Raw genomic sequence first — 17,291 nt, forward strand, 5'->3', positions numbered from 1 at the left:
TATTTCATGCGAGACATAGTTGATGCTAGAAAGCTTACCCTTTCCGTGATGTTTCCGAAAGGGAGCTAGTAATGCTCCGAGTTATTTTTGTAAAAATTCAATCCAAATCCATCAAACTAGATGAATCTTCAGTAACCAGGTGGTTAATGGGTTATTGCCAAGGAAATATTGGAAATAAGCCTCTAGTTGCTGTGCACCTCCCGAAGTTTTCCTGGGCGGGAAGCCGTGGATCTTAGAAGACGGTGCTTAGTAAGCCAGACACGGCGCTCGGGGTCCACCGCGTCATGAGGTGAGAAAGTGACTCAAGCTTACGTTTACTCTCTCCATTGCGCAGCCATGTCGTTAACATTGAAGCTCTCCTCCCTGGTAATCAGGACATTGTCCAAGCCAATTGCTGTAAGCTTCCATCTCGAACTCAATCCTGCCAAACCATAGGCTGACCCACACAGTCTCAAATCAAAGCCCAAGCCCGCGAACATGAACGATTTCGCAAGGTCTGTGTCTCTATGGCCCAGGCTCTTCACCGATTTGATATGCGTCTCCGACTAGGCACTCTCCGAGATAGTGCCGCGTCACAACGTCGAGCCGCCGCCGAAGCAGAAGCTCGAAAACACAAGCCTTCAATGCCCACTGTTCGAAATGCCGCCGATACGAAAGCTGCAGAGGAGGCAGAGGCCAAGGCCAAGGCTGCGGCAGAGGAGGCAGCCAAACCCCACCACTATCATATCCGTCCCCTTTCCGAGTCTAAAGCCATCGAGTCCGGTGCCAACTTCATCTCCGAATCCTTCCTCTTCCTTGTTGCTGGCAGCCTGATCCTCTTTGAGTCGTGGCGGGCACGGAACAAGGAAAGCACACGACGAGAAGGCGTGGAGGGAAGACTAGCAGAGCTGGAAAAGTCTGAAGAAGCGGCACGTGAAGCTCTGGTGGCACTAGAGAAGGAGCTACTCCAGCTAAGAGCGAAGCACGGCGACTTGCCCAAGTTGTCTACGAAGAGGATTCTATCTCCTGAGATATATGAACAAGCCCCAGAGTCAGAAGCGCCACTCGTCGCACAGGGGTGGCTGTCACGCCTTTCCTCGTACATTCCGTTTGGTCAACTTGTCGAGACGACCGAGTCTGCGCCTAATACCCAGCCCACAACAGAAAAGCCTGCCTCAATAACCCAAAGTTTGGACCTGTCTGCTACATCGACTAGTCAGAACCCATCTGCATCGCAGAAGTCGTGATTGTTCATTGATTAATATTCTAATATCTAACGATATCCCATTATATAAGGTTAGACTTGCATTTGCTTTTATATTCGGTCAAGATACCCCATTGAAAGACCATTTGAAATACTCCAAAGGCGGAGTCAATTTTGTCGATATCCTCCGCTCCTTCCTTGAATATAGTGGCTTCCATAGCTGGAATCAACAACTCTTCTCTTACACTCTTTCTCTTTCATCAGTCCTTTGGGTCTAACATCTCTCTTCTGTCATTGTTCTGCTTTCTTGATTCTCTCTTCACTATGCATACTCAATCTCATCCCGAAAAGCCGCCTCCATCTCCTCGCTCTGCTGCGAGCCCGCTCAATTCATCAGTTCCATTTATCCCCATATCTACACTCGCCCCTCGATCGGTGGATAGTGCCAGTCCTCCATCATCTCTTTCCATGTCCACTTTGGCATTGTCCCCACCTCCCCCAACACTCGGCCTTCGGGGTGAATATAACCCAGAACTTCGAAAATGCGATGAATGGCCGAGGCTGGCTCCCACCCTCACTGCTCTCGAGACAATGAAAGAAGGTATAATGATCCCCTCTATCTGTTTAGCGTTTAGGATTAACCGTATCCTTTAGCCTCGCCGAGGCCGCCGAAAACAGATTTCAGTTGTTAGTTCCCTTACTTCCTTGCAGAAAGTTCAAGTGTTAACTCCCCATCTAGCTATGTGGGCTGCTCGAGATGCCGACTTTAGCTTTGAGCTTACCTACCAGAACCGAACACTATCGTCATTTGATGTCCTTAATCAAACACACTTGATCAAACTCAATGCGCTTCTGTTAACTCCCAGTGCACTCAACGTGACCACGAGGCATCAGACTGCGATTGGAATCCAAAAGTTTACTCAAGCCAACAAAAATTCATTGGGGGTAATTGTGTATTTGATGGATACGAGATCGTCGGGTAACGAACAGATCGATGCAGTGCAGTCTCTCGGTGCACTACACCACTGCCTTTCATTGGGCTTCTCAGATCCACCGCCTGTTCTTGTTGTGTCTGACGCATCCTACCTTCTGGATTGCATAGGCAGTTACATGAAGAGTGCCTCACGGGCAAACCCGGTGCGTCATATTCAAGGACAAGCCTTACTCTTCGTTGGCCATTTGCTGATATAATGTGGGATTAGATTCCAGTCACCACGCCTAGAGATGAATCTCCGATGCCTAAAGCGCCCACGCCTGTGTCTACCTCTTTCCCAGCTCCCAAGTTTTCTACTTTTGCCCAGTCCAAAAGGTGAAGTTGAAGGTACATGCATTTCAGAAACAGCTGCTTTCTCGAGGGAATATCTTTGATCCCACCAAGCTTTACACGAAGAGAGTCAACGAAACGTAGCTGAACGAGAGGTGGACCTTTTTCATGATCTAGCATGTATGATTAACACATCATCACCCGATGCAAACATTTATATTCTCCCATCGGTGCTGTCTGCTAATGACATTTTATTCTACTGCACGAGGACCAAAAATCCAAGCTTTACTTGAGTGTGCACACACCCAGTGGGTTCTTGCTTCATTGGCCTTGCTAAACAGGTTGGATCCCGATGCCATGAGTCTCACTTTGAACAATATATAAACCTACCCCATCGTCATTATAAGTTTACATCCCTTCTACCGCTATCATACCATTGCCTTCCGGTTTTTACCCTCAGTTTGGCTTCCCTTTATACTATATATATGTCTTGTAGTTCTTCAAATTTAGTAGCAAGTTAGACTCTACCCTCCCTCGTACTACTAACAATTCTCACCGCTATAGGGTGGCCGAATGTGCACACTAGTTCTTGCACCTCGTGTAGTTCGCCACCCGATATTGGTATTGATCAAGAGAGTAGGCCTAGTTTCGCAGATCTGGGGCTAGGGAGTTCTAAAAATGAGCAGCGAGATTTCGTGTCAGATCAACAATAGAATTAAAGACGATATCATGGTGTCAAGAAATCTCCGGGTAGAAAACTACTAGTTAGGCAGGAGTATATTTGTCCTAACGGATATGCCCAATGACGTCGGTGTATCTATTCTTGACCGCATGAGCCACAAGCCCTGACGCGCGTGGCTGACCGTTGTTAGAAAAAGAATTGCCATGGAACAAAAATTAAACTGAGCAATGAGAATGCCTATATCAAAAAAAGATGATTCTTGGTAACCGGATAAATTGATATCCAAGTCGCCCCCTGAGGCAGCAACGGAACCAAAAGACCCTCTGTGGCGCAGCTGTTTGCTTCGGTTTGACTTGTTGTACGTAAGTCCGCCTGGGCACTTCCCTCTTACAATTACCTAGAATTGGTTCTAGACTTCCTATTCACTCTCAATTCCTCTTAACTTGTCACTAGAATTACCTCATTTAGTTGACAGGTCAGATTTCCCATTTCTCGCCTGGGCGCGAGATAAGAGGTTGACACAAGATGGTAGGTGTCCTACCACGTTGCGACCAGATAAGAACCCACTGACCCTGTGATTGCGATATAGGGTCAGTCACGACGCCCCGTTGGCGGAGAGAAGAAGAGCCGCTTCGGACGTTCCAAAGCAGTCGCCGATGTTGGCGATGGCCGACAAGCGGGGGGAAAGCCGCAGGTCAGGAAGGCCGCTTTCGAGAGCAGCAAGAAGAAGGAGATTGGCGTATCAGATCTTACACTGCTCAGCAAGATCTCCAACGAGGCTATCAACGACAACCTGAAGCTCCGGTTTGAGCACGACGAGATTTATGTAAGTGATCGCTGTCGCACGCGGACTGCGGGGTTGTGCGCGAACAGGAGTACAGGCTGACGAGATACTATTAGACTTATATTGGCCATGTGTTGGTCTCTGTGAATCCCTTCCGAGACTGTGAGTTGCCCCGCGGAGAGTATTCGGATTCCGGTTTGCTAACAGACTTGCGATCATTACAGTGGGCATCTACACAGATACTGTCCTCGATTCGTATCGCGGCAAGAACCGCCTCGAAGTCCCTCCCCATGTATTCGGAGTCGCCGAGTCGGCATACTACAATATGAAATCTTACAAGGACAACCAGTGTGTCATCATTTCTGGAGAGTCCGGTGCCGGAAAGACCGAGGCCGCGAAGCGGATCATGCAATACATTGCCAGTGTCTCCGGCGGTGGCGATTCGTCTATTCAGCAGACCAAGGAAATGGTATTGGCGACGAACCCGTTGCTGGAGTCATTCGGTAATGCGAAGACGCTGCGCAACAACAATTCCTCCCGATTCGGAAAGTACCTAGAATTGGAGTTCAATGCCAACGGTGAGCCGGTAGGAGCCAACATTACGAATTATCTGCTGGAGAAGTCGCGAGTTGTGGGACAAATTACGAATGAGCGAAATTTCCACATCTTCTACCAACTCACAAAGGGTGCCCCACAGAAGTACCGCGACAGCTTCGGTCTTCAGCAACCCCAGTCTTACCTCTACACGAGCCGATCCAAGTGTTACGATGTGCCAGGAATCGACGATGTTGCCGAGTTCAAGGATACACTTGATGCGATGAGGGTGATTGGAATGAGTGATGCCGAGCAGGACAATGTGTTCCGTATGCTGGCAGCTATTCTCTGGATCGGCAATGTTCAGTTCAGCGAGGACGACTCTGGAAATGCTATTATTAGCGACCAGTCAGTTGTTGATTTCGTCGCCTACCTGCTAGAAGTGGATTCTGCTCAAGTGAACAAAGCTTTGACCATTCGTCTGATGGAGACTGCCCGAGGAGGACGCAGGGGTTCCATTTATGAGGTTCCACTGAACAGGGTCCAGGCTTCGGCTGTTCGGGACGCTTTGGCCAAGGCAATTTACTTCAATCTTTTCGATTGGATTGTTGAGCGCGTCAACCAGTCACTGACTGCCCGAGGATCCATCACCAATTCGATCGGTATCCTTGATATTTACGGATTCGAAATCTTCGACAAGAACTCTTTCGAGCAGCTGTGTATCAACTATGTCAACGAGAAGCTACAGCAGATCTTCATCCAATTGACTCTCAAGGCAGAACAAGATGAGTATGCCCGTGAGCAGATCAAGTGGACTCCTATCGAGTACTTTGACAACAAGGTGGTGTGCTCTTTGATCGAGGACAAGCGCCCCCCTGGTGTTTTCGCCGCGTTGAACGATGCCTGCGCAACTGCCCACGCCGATTCCGGTGCAGCCGATCAGACTTTCGTTGGCAGGCTCAACTTCCTATCCCAGAACCCCAACTTCGAAGGTCGCCAGGGTCAGTTCATCATCAAGCATTATGCTGGTGATGTCAGTTACGCCGTGGAGGGAATGACGGATAAGAACAAGGATCAGCTGTTGAAGGACTTGTTGAACCTTGCCCAATCTAGCAGCAACGAATTCGTCCACTCGCTGTTCCCCGAGCAAGTCAACCAGGATGACAAGCGTCGCCCACCTACCGCCGGTGACAAGATCAAGGCATCCGCGAACGACCTTGTGGCCACGCTCATGAAGGCACAGCCATCTTATATTCGTACTATCAAGCCCAACGATAATAAGGCCCCAAGGGAGTACAACCACGGCAATGTGCTGCATCAGATCAAGTACCTGGGTCTTCAAGAGAACGTCCGCATTCGACGTGCTGGCTTTGCCTACCGTCAGACCTTCGACAAGTTTACCGAGCGGTTCTACCTCTTGTCCCCGAAGACTTCGTATGCCGGTGACTACACATGGACAGGAGACGTAGAATCCGGTGCGAAGCAGATCTTGAAGGATACCCGGATCCCGGCCGAAGAGTACCAGATGGGTATCACAAAGGTTTTCGTCAAGACTCCTGAGACACTGTTTGCACTGGAGGCTATGCGAGATAAATACTGGCACAATATGGCCATTCGAATTCAGCGTGCTTGGAGAAATTACCTCCGGTACCGCATTGAGTGTGCGATCCGCATCCAGCGCTTCTGGCGCCGCATGACTGGTGGACTCGAATTCATCAAGATTCGTGATCAGGGACACCAAGTCCTCCAGGGCCGCAAGGAACGTCGGAGAATGAGTCTTCTCGGCTCTCGTCGCTTCCTGGGCGATTATCTCGGTGTTGGAAATACTGGTGGCCCTGGTGAGATGATCCGCAATGGTGCAGGCATCAGCGGTTCAGATGAGGTTGTGTTCTCTTGCCGTGCCGAGCTTTTGGTGTCCAAGTTTGGTCGTTCTAGCAAACCTGTTCCCAGAATCCTTGTCTTAACGAATCGCCATGTCTACATTGTTGCACAAAGTATTGTCAACAACCAGCTTGTTATTTCGGCGGAACGTACCGTGCCTGTTGGAGCAATCAAGAGTGTCAGCACTTCCAATCTCAAGGATGACTGGTTCTCGCTGGTTATTGGGGCTCAGGAACCCGACCCGCTAATCAACTGTGTCTTCAAAACCGAGTTCTTTACCCATCTCACCAATGTCCTCCGTGGATCTTTGACTTTGAAGATCGCAGAGACCATCGAATACCATAAGAAGCCTGGGAAGCTGGCGACAGTCAAGGCAGTCAAAGATCCGGCCGCTGGAAACGTCGATAGCTACAAAAGTAGTACAATCCACACTAGTGCCGGTGAGCCTCCCAACTCTGTCTCGAAACCTACTCCACGGCCGAAGCCGGTTGCTGCTCGACCGGTTACAAAGGGAAAGCTGCTCCGTCCTGGTGGCCCCGGTGGCGGCCCTTCAAAATTGTCCCAGGCCGCTCGCAGACCTGTCCCTGCCGCTCAGCCTCTACCCCGGTCGGTTCCACAGCCTGCCGCAGTACCGCAAGCTGCCGCACAGCCTCGCATCGTCCCCCAGCCTGTGGCTGCTGCCGCCACTGCACACTCTCGCAACGAGTCTTCTAGCTCCATGAGGGCTCCTCCCCCGCCTCCCCCTGCTGCACCTCCTCCAGCTTCCAGCAAGCCCTCCGCAAAGGTCAAGTATGACTACACCAGCGACCGGGCCAATGAGCTTTCTATCATCAAGGGCCAAATTGTTGAGATTGTATCCAGGGAAGGAAATGGTACGTACCCATAGCGCACTTCATTTTGATGATAACTAACTTGTCCTAGGATGGTGGTTGTGTAAGAACACAACAACATTGGCGCAAGGATGGACCCCCGAATCCTATCTTGAAGAAGTAGTCGCCGCCCCCGCGCCAAAGCCCGTTCCACCCCCACCTCCCATGGCACCCCGCGCAACGCCCAGCCCCATTCCAAATGGCGCTGGAGCTGCAGCAGCCGCAAAGACCAAGCCCGCTCCTCCCGCTCCCCCGGCCAAGCGTCCCAATATGGCCGGACGCAAGCCTGCGCCCCCACCCGCTCCCCGGGATAGCGTCGTGAGCATGCAATCTGGCGACTCATCAGGCGCCAGCGGCCGCGGCACGCCCAATAGCGCCTCGAACGCCAGCCTAGCAGGTGGTTTGGCCGAGGCACTGCGGGCCCGACAAAGCGCGATGCAGGGCAAGCACGACGACGACGATGACTGGTAGAGTGAAGTGGATTGTTTATGGTCGGTCGCGGTGTTTGACATTTCTGCGCTTAGCGTTGACCTTTTGCGTTTGTTTCCGTTTGTGGAGGGCCGTGGCATATGCATGTGCAGGTCAGCGAGTCATTGTTTTTTTTTTTTTTTCATTACATTCTACAGTAGATCCGAGTTCAATATATACCGTTTCGCGCGAACCCCATATGAAAATTGTCATGTCATTCTGAATGCTATCCATATCTCAAAATAAAATGCACATGCACATCCATTCAAACAATTTACAAGAACTTGCTAGCAAGACTCATAAGTCCACCAGCACCACTGCTACCACCACCACTAACCTGATTCTTCATATACATCTTAAGCGCCATCTCCGCAGCAGCGTTAACAGCAGACTGCTTATCACCAGACTAAATCATCATTAGCATCATCATCTCCTTTTTCATCATTCAAAAGAATAACATACCACATTACCCCCAGACCCATTCTTCTCATCCCACAACTTCCCAGCCTGAGCCATAGCAAGCCCAATAAGCTTATTCTTATCACCACCCTCGTTCCCACTGTTCCCACCACCAGTAAACATCTTCAAAGCCTGCATCGCAGCACCAGCACCAACAGTGTTGGAATCGTGAGTCTTGTTATCACCACCAGATCCATACATAGCCTGGTGCGCATTGGCAGCATGCTTCTCATCGACGTCATCGTTGGAATCCTTGCGGTTCTGGAGGAAGTTCAACGCAGTGTCAAAGAGGGACTTGTCTTCTTTGCTGTCGTGTTCCTGGGCGTGGGTGGCAGCGCTACTGAATTCGTTGTTGTATCCGCTGTTGTGGGATTCTTGGCGGCCAGAGTTGTTGTTTCCGTAGCCGGAGCTGTTGTTGTTGTTGTTTCCGTAGTTCTGGCCGTGGTTCTGGTTGTGGCCTTCGTTGGAGTTGTAGCCAGAGTTGTTGTTGATTCCGTAACCCTGGGACTCTTGACGACCGTAGCTCTGGTTTTGGTTTTGGTTTCCGTAGCTAGAGTTGTTGTTGTTGTTGTTTCCGTAACCCTGGGACTCCTGACGGCCGTAGTTCTGGCCTTCGTTGGAGTTGCCATAACCAGAGTTGTTGTTGCCGTAGTTCTGGCCTTGGTTCTGGTTACCGTAGCCTTCGTTACGGCCCTCGTTGCGGCCCTGGTTAGAGTTACCGTAACCACCGCCACCTCCGTAGGAGTTGTTGTTGTCGGTGTTGTAGTAGCTATTGCTAGCGCCGCCGGAGCCGCCGTATTGGTTATCGTTGTAAGACATGGTTTGGGTTTGAGTTGGATAGGAAGATGAAGTAGGTTAAGAAGGTAGAAACAAAGTGAAAGAGATTTTATAGCAATAAAGAGAAAACAGCTTCAGCTGAGGGGTTGCGGGGCTAATCTGGCGATTCGTCCGATCTGATGTGGGGTGGATCGTGGCTGAGGCCAATTATGGACGAGATGGGTTTTTAGTGGATGTTTTAGGAGATGAACTATCGATTTTGGGTTGATTTTGGGTTCATTTCGGGTTTATTTTTGGGTATCTTTGCTTGTTTTAGTGCGTTTCAGGATGATTTAGGTGATAGTTCGGAGTATATATGGAGGAATTTAACATTTAAAGAAGTGGTATATATATGGAGTACTGGATATAATAGAGCAAACATATAAACAAACTCCTTGCTATGATAATAGACTGTGGATGTACAGGTTTCTTGTATGTTGTACTAAAAAAATGGGATATCAGATTCTGAGATATCCTTGGCGATTTCCATTTTAATCCTCAGATCTTGCCGCTTTTTTACTTGAACTGCAGACAGTGGGGTTGGATTTCAGCCCCTCTAAGCTTCGCCACAATGACCCTCTGAGGATCATCGCAAGCAGAATAGACATACTATAGATAGTTAGCCACGGTGGCTAACTATCTGAGAAACATAAATAATGGAGCCGAGGATCGAGTTAAGCTTCGGGATGGGCTGCAAAACACCACCTACCTACTCGAGATACTCAGAGACCGCATCGAGGATGCCGAGGACGTGGTGGCGACTTTAGGCATAGAAAAGCCAATGTCGATCAAGTCTCTTTTGGGCCCCTCACTATTTCCCAGTGCATGGTGCAGGATATCATCGCGCAGCTCAGCCCGCAGCATAAGTTGCGTCAACAAACATTATCTCTGAAATGGCCGTTTACCGCAAAAAAAGATATCCCGGAGAAGCTTGCCTGTTTGGAACAACTAAAGAGTCATTTCAATCTTTTGCAGAATGACCTTGTGTTGGGGCTTTCTATTACAGTCGTGGTGTTAATGCCTGGGGTCGACACATGTTTCATCCATGGGTCTGACATTGGGGGGGTTATCCCGAGAGCATTCCAAGGCCAGTGGGGAGCTACTTAGTCAAGAAATGTCAGAGAGAAGTCCCTCTTGCAAGACATCTGCACAGAATGGTATCTAAGACCACTGAAACGACTACTGGAAAGATATCACACCCGCTTATGCGGTCGACTATTCTTATGTTCATAAATAGACGTCCAATACTTTAAACAAAGAAACGAACATAAACATAAGCAACCTCCAACTCCGTAGCCCAGGGTATAAGATGCAGACGAAAAGGCGCACAGAATACCAACCAAGAAAAGAAAACACAACACACAACATCCCACCATAGAATCAAAGAATCAACGCATCATGCTCCTCATCCGACAAATTCCTCAAGAACCTCAGTCCCCGCTCCCTCTTACTCAAAACACACCTAGAATCCACCGCCAATTCCTCCTCGGTAACCCATTCAGTCGGCATGTCAGTCAACCCAACCCGCTGTCCAGACTGTTTGCGCTCATACTGCATGAAACCACCGAAATGGCGATCCGTATTCGCAACCCAGATCTCTGCCCCGTCAGGCGCGTAATCGGCGCCACCGATTTCACCAAAGAAATCGTGCACTTGTCTTGAACGGAAGAGCTGTGCGTCGACGATAGAAATCCGGTCCGCGGGCTCGGTGCAGAGGAGGGTGCGCGGGCCACCGCCGACAGGCGAGAAGCGCAGGGAGCGGTAGCCCGCTACGTCGGAGTCGATTGTTTCAAGCGGACGCCAGGTGCGCGCATCCCAGATGATGACTGTTTTGTCTTGGTTTGAGGTTGCAATGTGGCGCATATCTGGGGACCAGGCGCAGGCGAAGCCGAAGTCGCGGTGGCCGCGGAGGGCATGGACTGGACGGCCGGTGTCGGATTCGATGACCCATGCGTCGGGTGAGTCGCCGATTACGACGCGAAGACGACTGTCTGGGGATGTGGCGGTGCAGTTTATTGGTTGGGCGAGTTCCTGGTCGGAAATGAAGATGTTTGTTTCTGTGTCGAGGATGCGGAGGTGCCTGTCGTTTGAGGCGAAAACGCCGGTTGGGGAGGAACCCGTGCGGTTGGGGATTATGTCGACGTGGTTGGTGATGCCGTCGTTGAAGTCCGGGGTTACTAGGCCTTTTATGCCGGGGTCGGATCCGCTGGTACTGCGTAGGGCGTATTCACCACAGAACCCGCCTGCGATTGTAAGGCCATGCGCTGTTTTCATGGTGGATATTTTGACCGGTCCAAGGAAACCTGATTCTGGGTCTGGTTGGCTCATGTCGATTAGACAGCGTGCGTCACCGGTCGTTGGGGTCCATGAAAAGACTTTTGAGCGGGAGGCGAAATGGACGGTATTAGATGCAGGTGTCGACATCAAATTACGAAGCTGGAAATGCTCAATAGATGCTTTGTGCGAGGTATGCATGGAGCTTTCTCGGAAATATGCTTCATGTTGTGGAAGGCGCTTTGCATGGCCGGGATGCAAGTAATCCAGGTTACGGTACGGGATATACCAGGCGTCGCGCACCGCGCGTGCATCGGACCGTGTTACCCGTAAAGTTTCTGTCCATGGGATCTGCTGCAGATCATAAAAGTCGCGTTTCCATTTAGACGGCCGAACAACCTCCTGTGGCGGTTGCCAGCTAATCATCTTTGCGAGTGGGCGGAGTTGTGGTGGAATTCGACTTTCAGTATGGAAGCCGTGGGGAACGGGGTTTAGCGAGACCATCCAGTGCTGGATGAATTCGTCAATTGTGAGATTTCGCTCGTATGCTACAGGGCAATTAGCTATGGTACTGTCTGAAATATCATAGCGCCTTACTCGATGTGTGGATTATAGATGCGGGGCGTGGTCCGGGGAATTCCATTTGATCATCGGCGTAGTTCCGCAGAGGTTCTGTAATAGACAAACCAATGGTTTGCGGGAGATCGACATCAATATCATCATAACTGATACTGGTATAAAAATCATCCAGATCGCAGTCTGGCATCTCGGCCTCATACGTGGGACGTTCCTTGCGCTGGTAGTAATACTCTTCTTCATCCGGATAGAATTGGAGAAAGTCTTCAAGCTCATCATCATATGTTGACGAGGGAGACGGCTGGTCTTCCATAGTAGCTGATTCGTAATCCACATCCATGTTCTTGTGGCCATCGTCGATCGCGTCTGGGGCGATAGCGATATTTTGCCGGCCGGCGGTGGGGTGAACTAAGTCCCGGACAATCGTTTGCATATCGCCGTCGCCACTCGGGTTCGAGCCAAAGACAAACTCCGGTCCAGCTGAACGAGTGCTTCCCCTTCCGGATGGGTGAAAATGACCCCGATGTTCCGGTAGCACAGAACCGGACTGTAAATGTCGATAATAATCCGGGGGACTTCCGGCACTCGTAACAGCGTTAACAACTTCGGATACTAGAAAAGAATCACTGTGCGCAACGTTCTCCGCACGCGGGTACTGGGACACAGCAGCAAGAGCTGCAACGCCCACATCATGTAATCGGCGGTCGATCTCGGAAGTCATATTGGTCGCAGCCGAAGCTAATCGATCGTCGGTGGAAAACATATCCGTTTCGAGGGTTGAGTTCAAGGACCCCGCATCGTCCCGACCAGATAGCGTACCAGAGAGATGTGGAGGATTCATAACTCGTTTAACTAAACCATCGATATCACATGACACATGGCGTGGTGCGCGGGATCTCGCTAGCGGGGAGATAAGTCTCGCGATTTGAAGATTTACTGGAATAGAGCATTCAAAAAGGACATCTGACTCGACTGACAAATTATAGGTCAACGTCAGCGCAGCTTTTGGCTGTTCTAGGCAACGTGCAGGAAGGCGGGTGATCACGTCCGAAACAGGTCAAACACGCAGGGATGGCAGGTCGCGGTCGCACAAGCGGAGGAAAACAACCCAGTCAGCAGAAAGGCAGCTAATAATTTCACCTTTTTGCTTTGCCTTGCAGTTGAACCCCACAACACTCGTGGCTGAGATGACGCGAGGGAAAAAGCGGAGAACGGAAAGCGGTCGAGAAAGAAATGCCGAGTCCAACCGGAGAGGACTTGGTGATCGTTTTATTTATTTCACTTACAATCAGCCCTAGAGTTGAAGAATTACTAAATTACTAATTAATAATCCATGAATAGTGTCTAGGGTGTGCCTAGAAGATTAGTCTAGGTCTTACAAAATGTGATGTATCATTTACTCATCGTCACCCAGTTCGCCAATATATATATCTTTGACAATACTTAGGGCTAGACATCGCCTAAAGGGTTCGAATGCTGTATAGGCAGTTCATATCGAGATATATTGTATGTTATTATTTTTACTATTTTGGGCTTTGGGCTTACCCACTACGTTAACGTTTGTATATAAATAGTACAGCTTTGTATCTGCCAAGAGAGGTCTCCATAGACGCCTCAATACATGGTGAATATGATATACATCGAAGGCCTAGAGACTATATATGTAGAATGAGCAGAACATAAGCTTCAGACGCAAGTATAAGACAGAGGGAAAAAGAAATTATTCCCTGATATGATAAAATCCCTTCCGATTCCAGAAGCCGATGAACCTCTTTAACAGCGCCGTATCAAACGGGGTATATTTAATACCAGGATTATCCTTCAATGCTTCTGTCGTATTATCACAGCGATAAACAGGCGAGTACTGACTTGCCTCCCAGCGCGTCAAAAGACCTAGCACCTTCTCCTGGAGCATAGGCATCAATGGTGCCAAAGGCCCGTCTTCCGGCTGCTGTCTTAATTGCTCTACCCACTCGTCGTAAGAGATGACCTTGACATCGTATCCCGCCTCATTGAGCACAGCGCAGGTTCCTATCACATCGACTGATTGCCGCACATCAGGACAATTCAAGCTGTAGCTCATGCCTAAATTCTTGTTATCAGATGCAATATGGATGAGCGCATCGAGAACATAGTCGACGGTCACATATTCTAGTCGCTGCTCTAAAATTCTCGGGAATGTCCCAAGCTGGATACATCCAGCCAGAAACCGGGAGAAGAAATCATCAGGATTGTTCGTCCCCGTCTTGCTATCACCAACAATAAATCCCGGCCGGTATATCGTAATAGGTAGTCCCCTGTCTCTCATACGACGGACCATGGCTTCGGCCGTCCATTGACTCTGTGCGTAGCCCAAATCATACCGAAGGCCTTCAATATGCCGCTCTAGGGGCTCATCCTCATACAGCTCTTTAGTACCAAGAATATAGCCAGTTGGACCCCATACGTCAATGCTAGACACGTAATGGAATGATTTGCGGCGACCAGAGGAAGCTAACCGGAGCGCGTTGCATGTCCCTACGACATTGCTGACACGGTGCTCGCGATACGACTGGCAAAAGTTAACTTTTGCACCGAGGTGAAAGATTACCGAGGCCCAGTTTGCCAGCCAGGTAAACTTTTGACTCCCCAAGCCGAGCTCCCGATCTCCCAAATCACCCTCCAGCACCAAAAGCTTTTGAATCTGGTCAAACCTGCTCGGCCATAGGTCATATCGTTCCAGGGCCTGTTGGACTCGAGTGGCCGCACTGACCCCATTTGTGGGACGTGCTAGACACGCAATCTGTTTGACAGAAGGCTTCTCCATTAGACGTTGTAAAAGATGGGCCCCCACAAAGCCAGTCACACCGGTGACAAAAACGCGTCCTTCTGTGTCGTCTTCCCATCGAGGAACGAGCTCAATATCGTTTACGAGATTAACATCTTCCATCCATATCTTTGCATCATTGGGCGCATCTTCATGTTTGAGATCAGTGTTTTCAATCAACCGCAGTAGTCTGTCGAGTGTGGAGTGTGTATGCAAGTCCTGCATTGATACTAGAGTTCCAAGCCGCTTCCGAATAAGCGAAATGAGCGCTGCAGCCTGAAGTGAGCTGCCTCCAGAAACAAAGAAGTCATCCTCATCTCCAATATTGGCAACATTGAGGAGATCTTCCCAAAGACCCCGAAGAAGTGCTCTATTGTCTTCAGATTTGTGCTCCGGCACTGATAATTCTTGTCGAAGAGTCTCAAGCCGTCGTTGAACAAGCGTGTTTCGGTCCACCTTTCCGTTCGGCGTCAATGGGAACTCGGTGATACGCTCAACAGCATTGGGGACCATATAAGCTGGAAGATGCTCCCTAGCGAATTCGAGTAAATTCTGTGTGTGAAACACCTCGGTACCCACCACGAAAGCGACGAGTGAGTGCGTTCCACTTTCAGATATCGGCGGCTGTCGGACCACCACAACGGACTGAACACCTCTATGCGTAAGTAATGCATGTTCAATCTCGCCCAAATCCACCCGAAACCCAGCATGCTTCACTTGATTATCAGTACGTCCAATGAAATCAAGTAGGTAGGTGGTGTCGCGCCATTCGGCCATGTCGCCTGTTCGATACAATCGGATAGATCCTTCCCCTGGCAAACCTATCTTCTTTTTCTCTAAATGAATAAAGAATTGGTCTGTCTCATACGGCATATTCAAGTACCCGAAGGCCTGCTGTGGCCCTCCTATATGGATCTCGCCTCGTCTTCCACTGTCACGAATGGTGTTCTGGTCCTCGTCCAATAGCACGAGTACTGTGCTACCTATTGGTCTACCAACGGTGATTCTTTCTCGAGATGTCTCCTCCAATGTGATGCGAGCCATGGTGACCATGGTTGTACACTCAGTCGGCCCATATGAGTTCCAAAGGTTCTGTGGTGGCCCATTCTCTAAGACAGACCTCATAGCATGTACGCTAGCCACATCGCCTCCAGTGAAGACATGGCGCAATGAAGAGAATGCAAACGGGTCCGTGAATGCAATAATCTGGAACAGTGCAGCTGTCAAAAATGTCACTGTGGCATTATGAGACTTCAAGAAACCCCCAAATGCGCCAGGATCAGTGGCTATCTCTCGAGGGACCACCACAATCGTGGCTCCGGAGATTAGCGTGACCCATATGTCGAATAACATTATATCAAATCCTGGATTGTTGAACTCGGTGACTCTATCGTTTGTTTGCAATGGTGTTGCGAGGGTTTTGGTCGCCATGTGCAAGATGCTCTCTGCACGGATCTGAACTGGCTTTGGCTTTCCAGTTGACCCGGAGGTGAAGAGAATATGGCTTATTTCTGACTTACTTTCGAATGTCTCTGGTGCCAAATCAACATTTTTCCGCCCTGAAATCGGCTGTACGTGAATGACTTCGATATCGTCCCAATGCGCACTGTCTTCTTTGTCGACGAATACACGTCTCACGCGAATATCACCTAGAAGCGCCGCGATGCGACTCTTTGGAAGTGACGGCTCGATAGGGACGCAAGTACCACCGGCTAGACGTATAGCTAGCTGGGCAACAATTTGATGGATAACGGGGCCAAGCAAAATGCCAATCAATTCACCAGAGACTACAACTCCAAGCGTGCCGGCTAGATGAGCGGCTTCCGCGAGTAGCTCGGCATAGCTCAAAGACAAGTCTCTGTCTTCCACAGCTATGGAGTTTGGAGATCTCTGGAAATGCTCGTAGATAATCTTCTCCATATCAAATATCAGGTGAGAAATGTGTGATAATTCTTGGTTTGTGATGTTTAGTTATCTATCATCTTCGGGATACCACTGACCTTTTATAGTTAGCAAAATATTACTTTACTGCGCAGCGCTTTAGAGGTTAATGCTCAGAGACTTGATCATGACCTTGTTTCTGTGGCGAGGTTAGCCATTTTCGCCACTCTCAGCCACTGACTGCCCTTGGACTAGCACATAGCACGAAGCAAGATTCTCAGGTTGCACCTTATGAGAGAGTATACGGATCAGCGTTGTTTTCATTACCATTGCAAGAAATCTGTACCTTAACGGATCACGCACTACAGCTGTCTGCATCCTTGTGACACGAGAAAGACGCACCTCCTCATAAACAGCGACGACTTGAGCAATATCCCCGGAGAAATAACGCATATCAAGTAGCAGTCCAAGTACTGCTGCTTCTTTGCTTCTTCCATAGCCATGCAGGCTCCCTGGCTTTGATGAGCCATCATCGGGTGGATAGCATCCCCCGAAAGACAGGTGGCACCGCGTTGCATAAACAGGTACAGGTTGGACCCGGAGACGTCATGGCTTGATTTCTGTCCCGATCTTCAGATGGTTAAACACCTGTCGGGCCAGATCTGGGTATGGGTTGAGTAGTTCCTCGACAGGGCGGTCCGGCCGCCTTGTGTTGAATACATCATATATTTCTGTAAAGATCCAGCAGCATGTAAAAACTCGCTATTATGAGAGTAAGTTAAAGTTCAATTCTTAATGGAGTCATCTGGAGATT

General features: G+C 49.5%; 6 protein-coding genes across 6 annotated transcripts; 3 read left to right on the top strand and 3 right to left on the bottom strand.

Annotated features, from left to right (window-relative positions):
- Positions 1–336: 336 nt before the first annotated feature.
- On the top strand, positions 337–1,226 carry PGRI_083890 (OPA3 family protein; the record flags this gene model as incomplete). Its single annotated transcript, XM_040796103.1, has 2 exons — positions 337–396; positions 450–1,226. The coding sequence occupies 2 exons, from the start codon at positions 337–339 to the stop codon at positions 1,224–1,226; spliced, it is 837 nt and encodes a 278-aa protein (XP_040650641.1).
- A 281-nt stretch (positions 1,227–1,507) lies between these two features.
- On the top strand, positions 1,508–2,496 carry PGRI_083900 (uncharacterized protein; the record flags this gene model as incomplete). The annotated part of the gene is made up of 4 exons (XM_040796104.1): positions 1,508–1,784; positions 1,838–1,870; positions 1,923–2,320; positions 2,386–2,496. 4 exons carry the CDS (start codon positions 1,508–1,510, stop codon positions 2,494–2,496), a joined length of 819 nt encoding a protein of 272 aa, XP_040650642.1.
- Positions 2,497–3,654: 1,158 nt separating this feature from the next.
- PGRI_083910 (class I myosin myoA) lies at positions 3,655–7,668 on the top strand (the record flags this gene model as incomplete). Its single annotated transcript, XM_040796105.1, has 5 exons — positions 3,655–3,657; positions 3,719–3,955; positions 4,030–4,075; positions 4,138–7,200; positions 7,250–7,668. 5 exons carry the CDS (start codon positions 3,655–3,657, stop codon positions 7,666–7,668), a joined length of 3,768 nt encoding a protein of 1,255 aa, XP_040650643.1.
- Positions 7,669–7,939: 271 nt separating this feature from the next.
- PGRI_083920 (uncharacterized protein) lies at positions 7,940–8,943 on the bottom strand (the record flags this gene model as incomplete). Its single annotated transcript, XM_040796106.1, has 2 exons — positions 7,940–8,071; positions 8,128–8,943. 2 exons carry the CDS (start codon positions 8,941–8,943, stop codon positions 7,940–7,942), a joined length of 948 nt encoding a protein of 315 aa, XP_040650644.1.
- A 1,377-nt stretch (positions 8,944–10,320) lies between these two features.
- Positions 10,321–12,631, bottom strand: PGRI_083930 (WD40 repeat domain-containing protein; the record flags this gene model as incomplete). Its single annotated transcript, XM_040796107.1, has 2 exons — positions 10,321–11,762; positions 11,812–12,631. 2 exons carry the CDS (start codon positions 12,629–12,631, stop codon positions 10,321–10,323), a joined length of 2,262 nt encoding a protein of 753 aa, XP_040650645.1.
- Positions 12,632–13,510: 879 nt separating this feature from the next.
- PGRI_083940 (Male sterility, NAD-binding) lies at positions 13,511–16,516 on the bottom strand (the record flags this gene model as incomplete). Its single annotated transcript, XM_040796108.1, has 1 exon — positions 13,511–16,516. The coding sequence occupies one exon, from the start codon at positions 16,514–16,516 to the stop codon at positions 13,511–13,513; it is 3,006 nt and encodes a 1,001-aa protein (XP_040650646.1).
- Positions 16,517–17,291: the final 775 nt, after the last annotated feature.

The sequence above is a fragment of the Penicillium griseofulvum genome (genome assembly GCF_001561935.1).
Source record: "Penicillium griseofulvum strain PG3 chromosome Unknown contig_10, whole genome shotgun sequence".
Taxonomy (NCBI): domain Eukaryota; kingdom Fungi; phylum Ascomycota; class Eurotiomycetes; order Eurotiales; family Aspergillaceae; genus Penicillium; species Penicillium griseofulvum.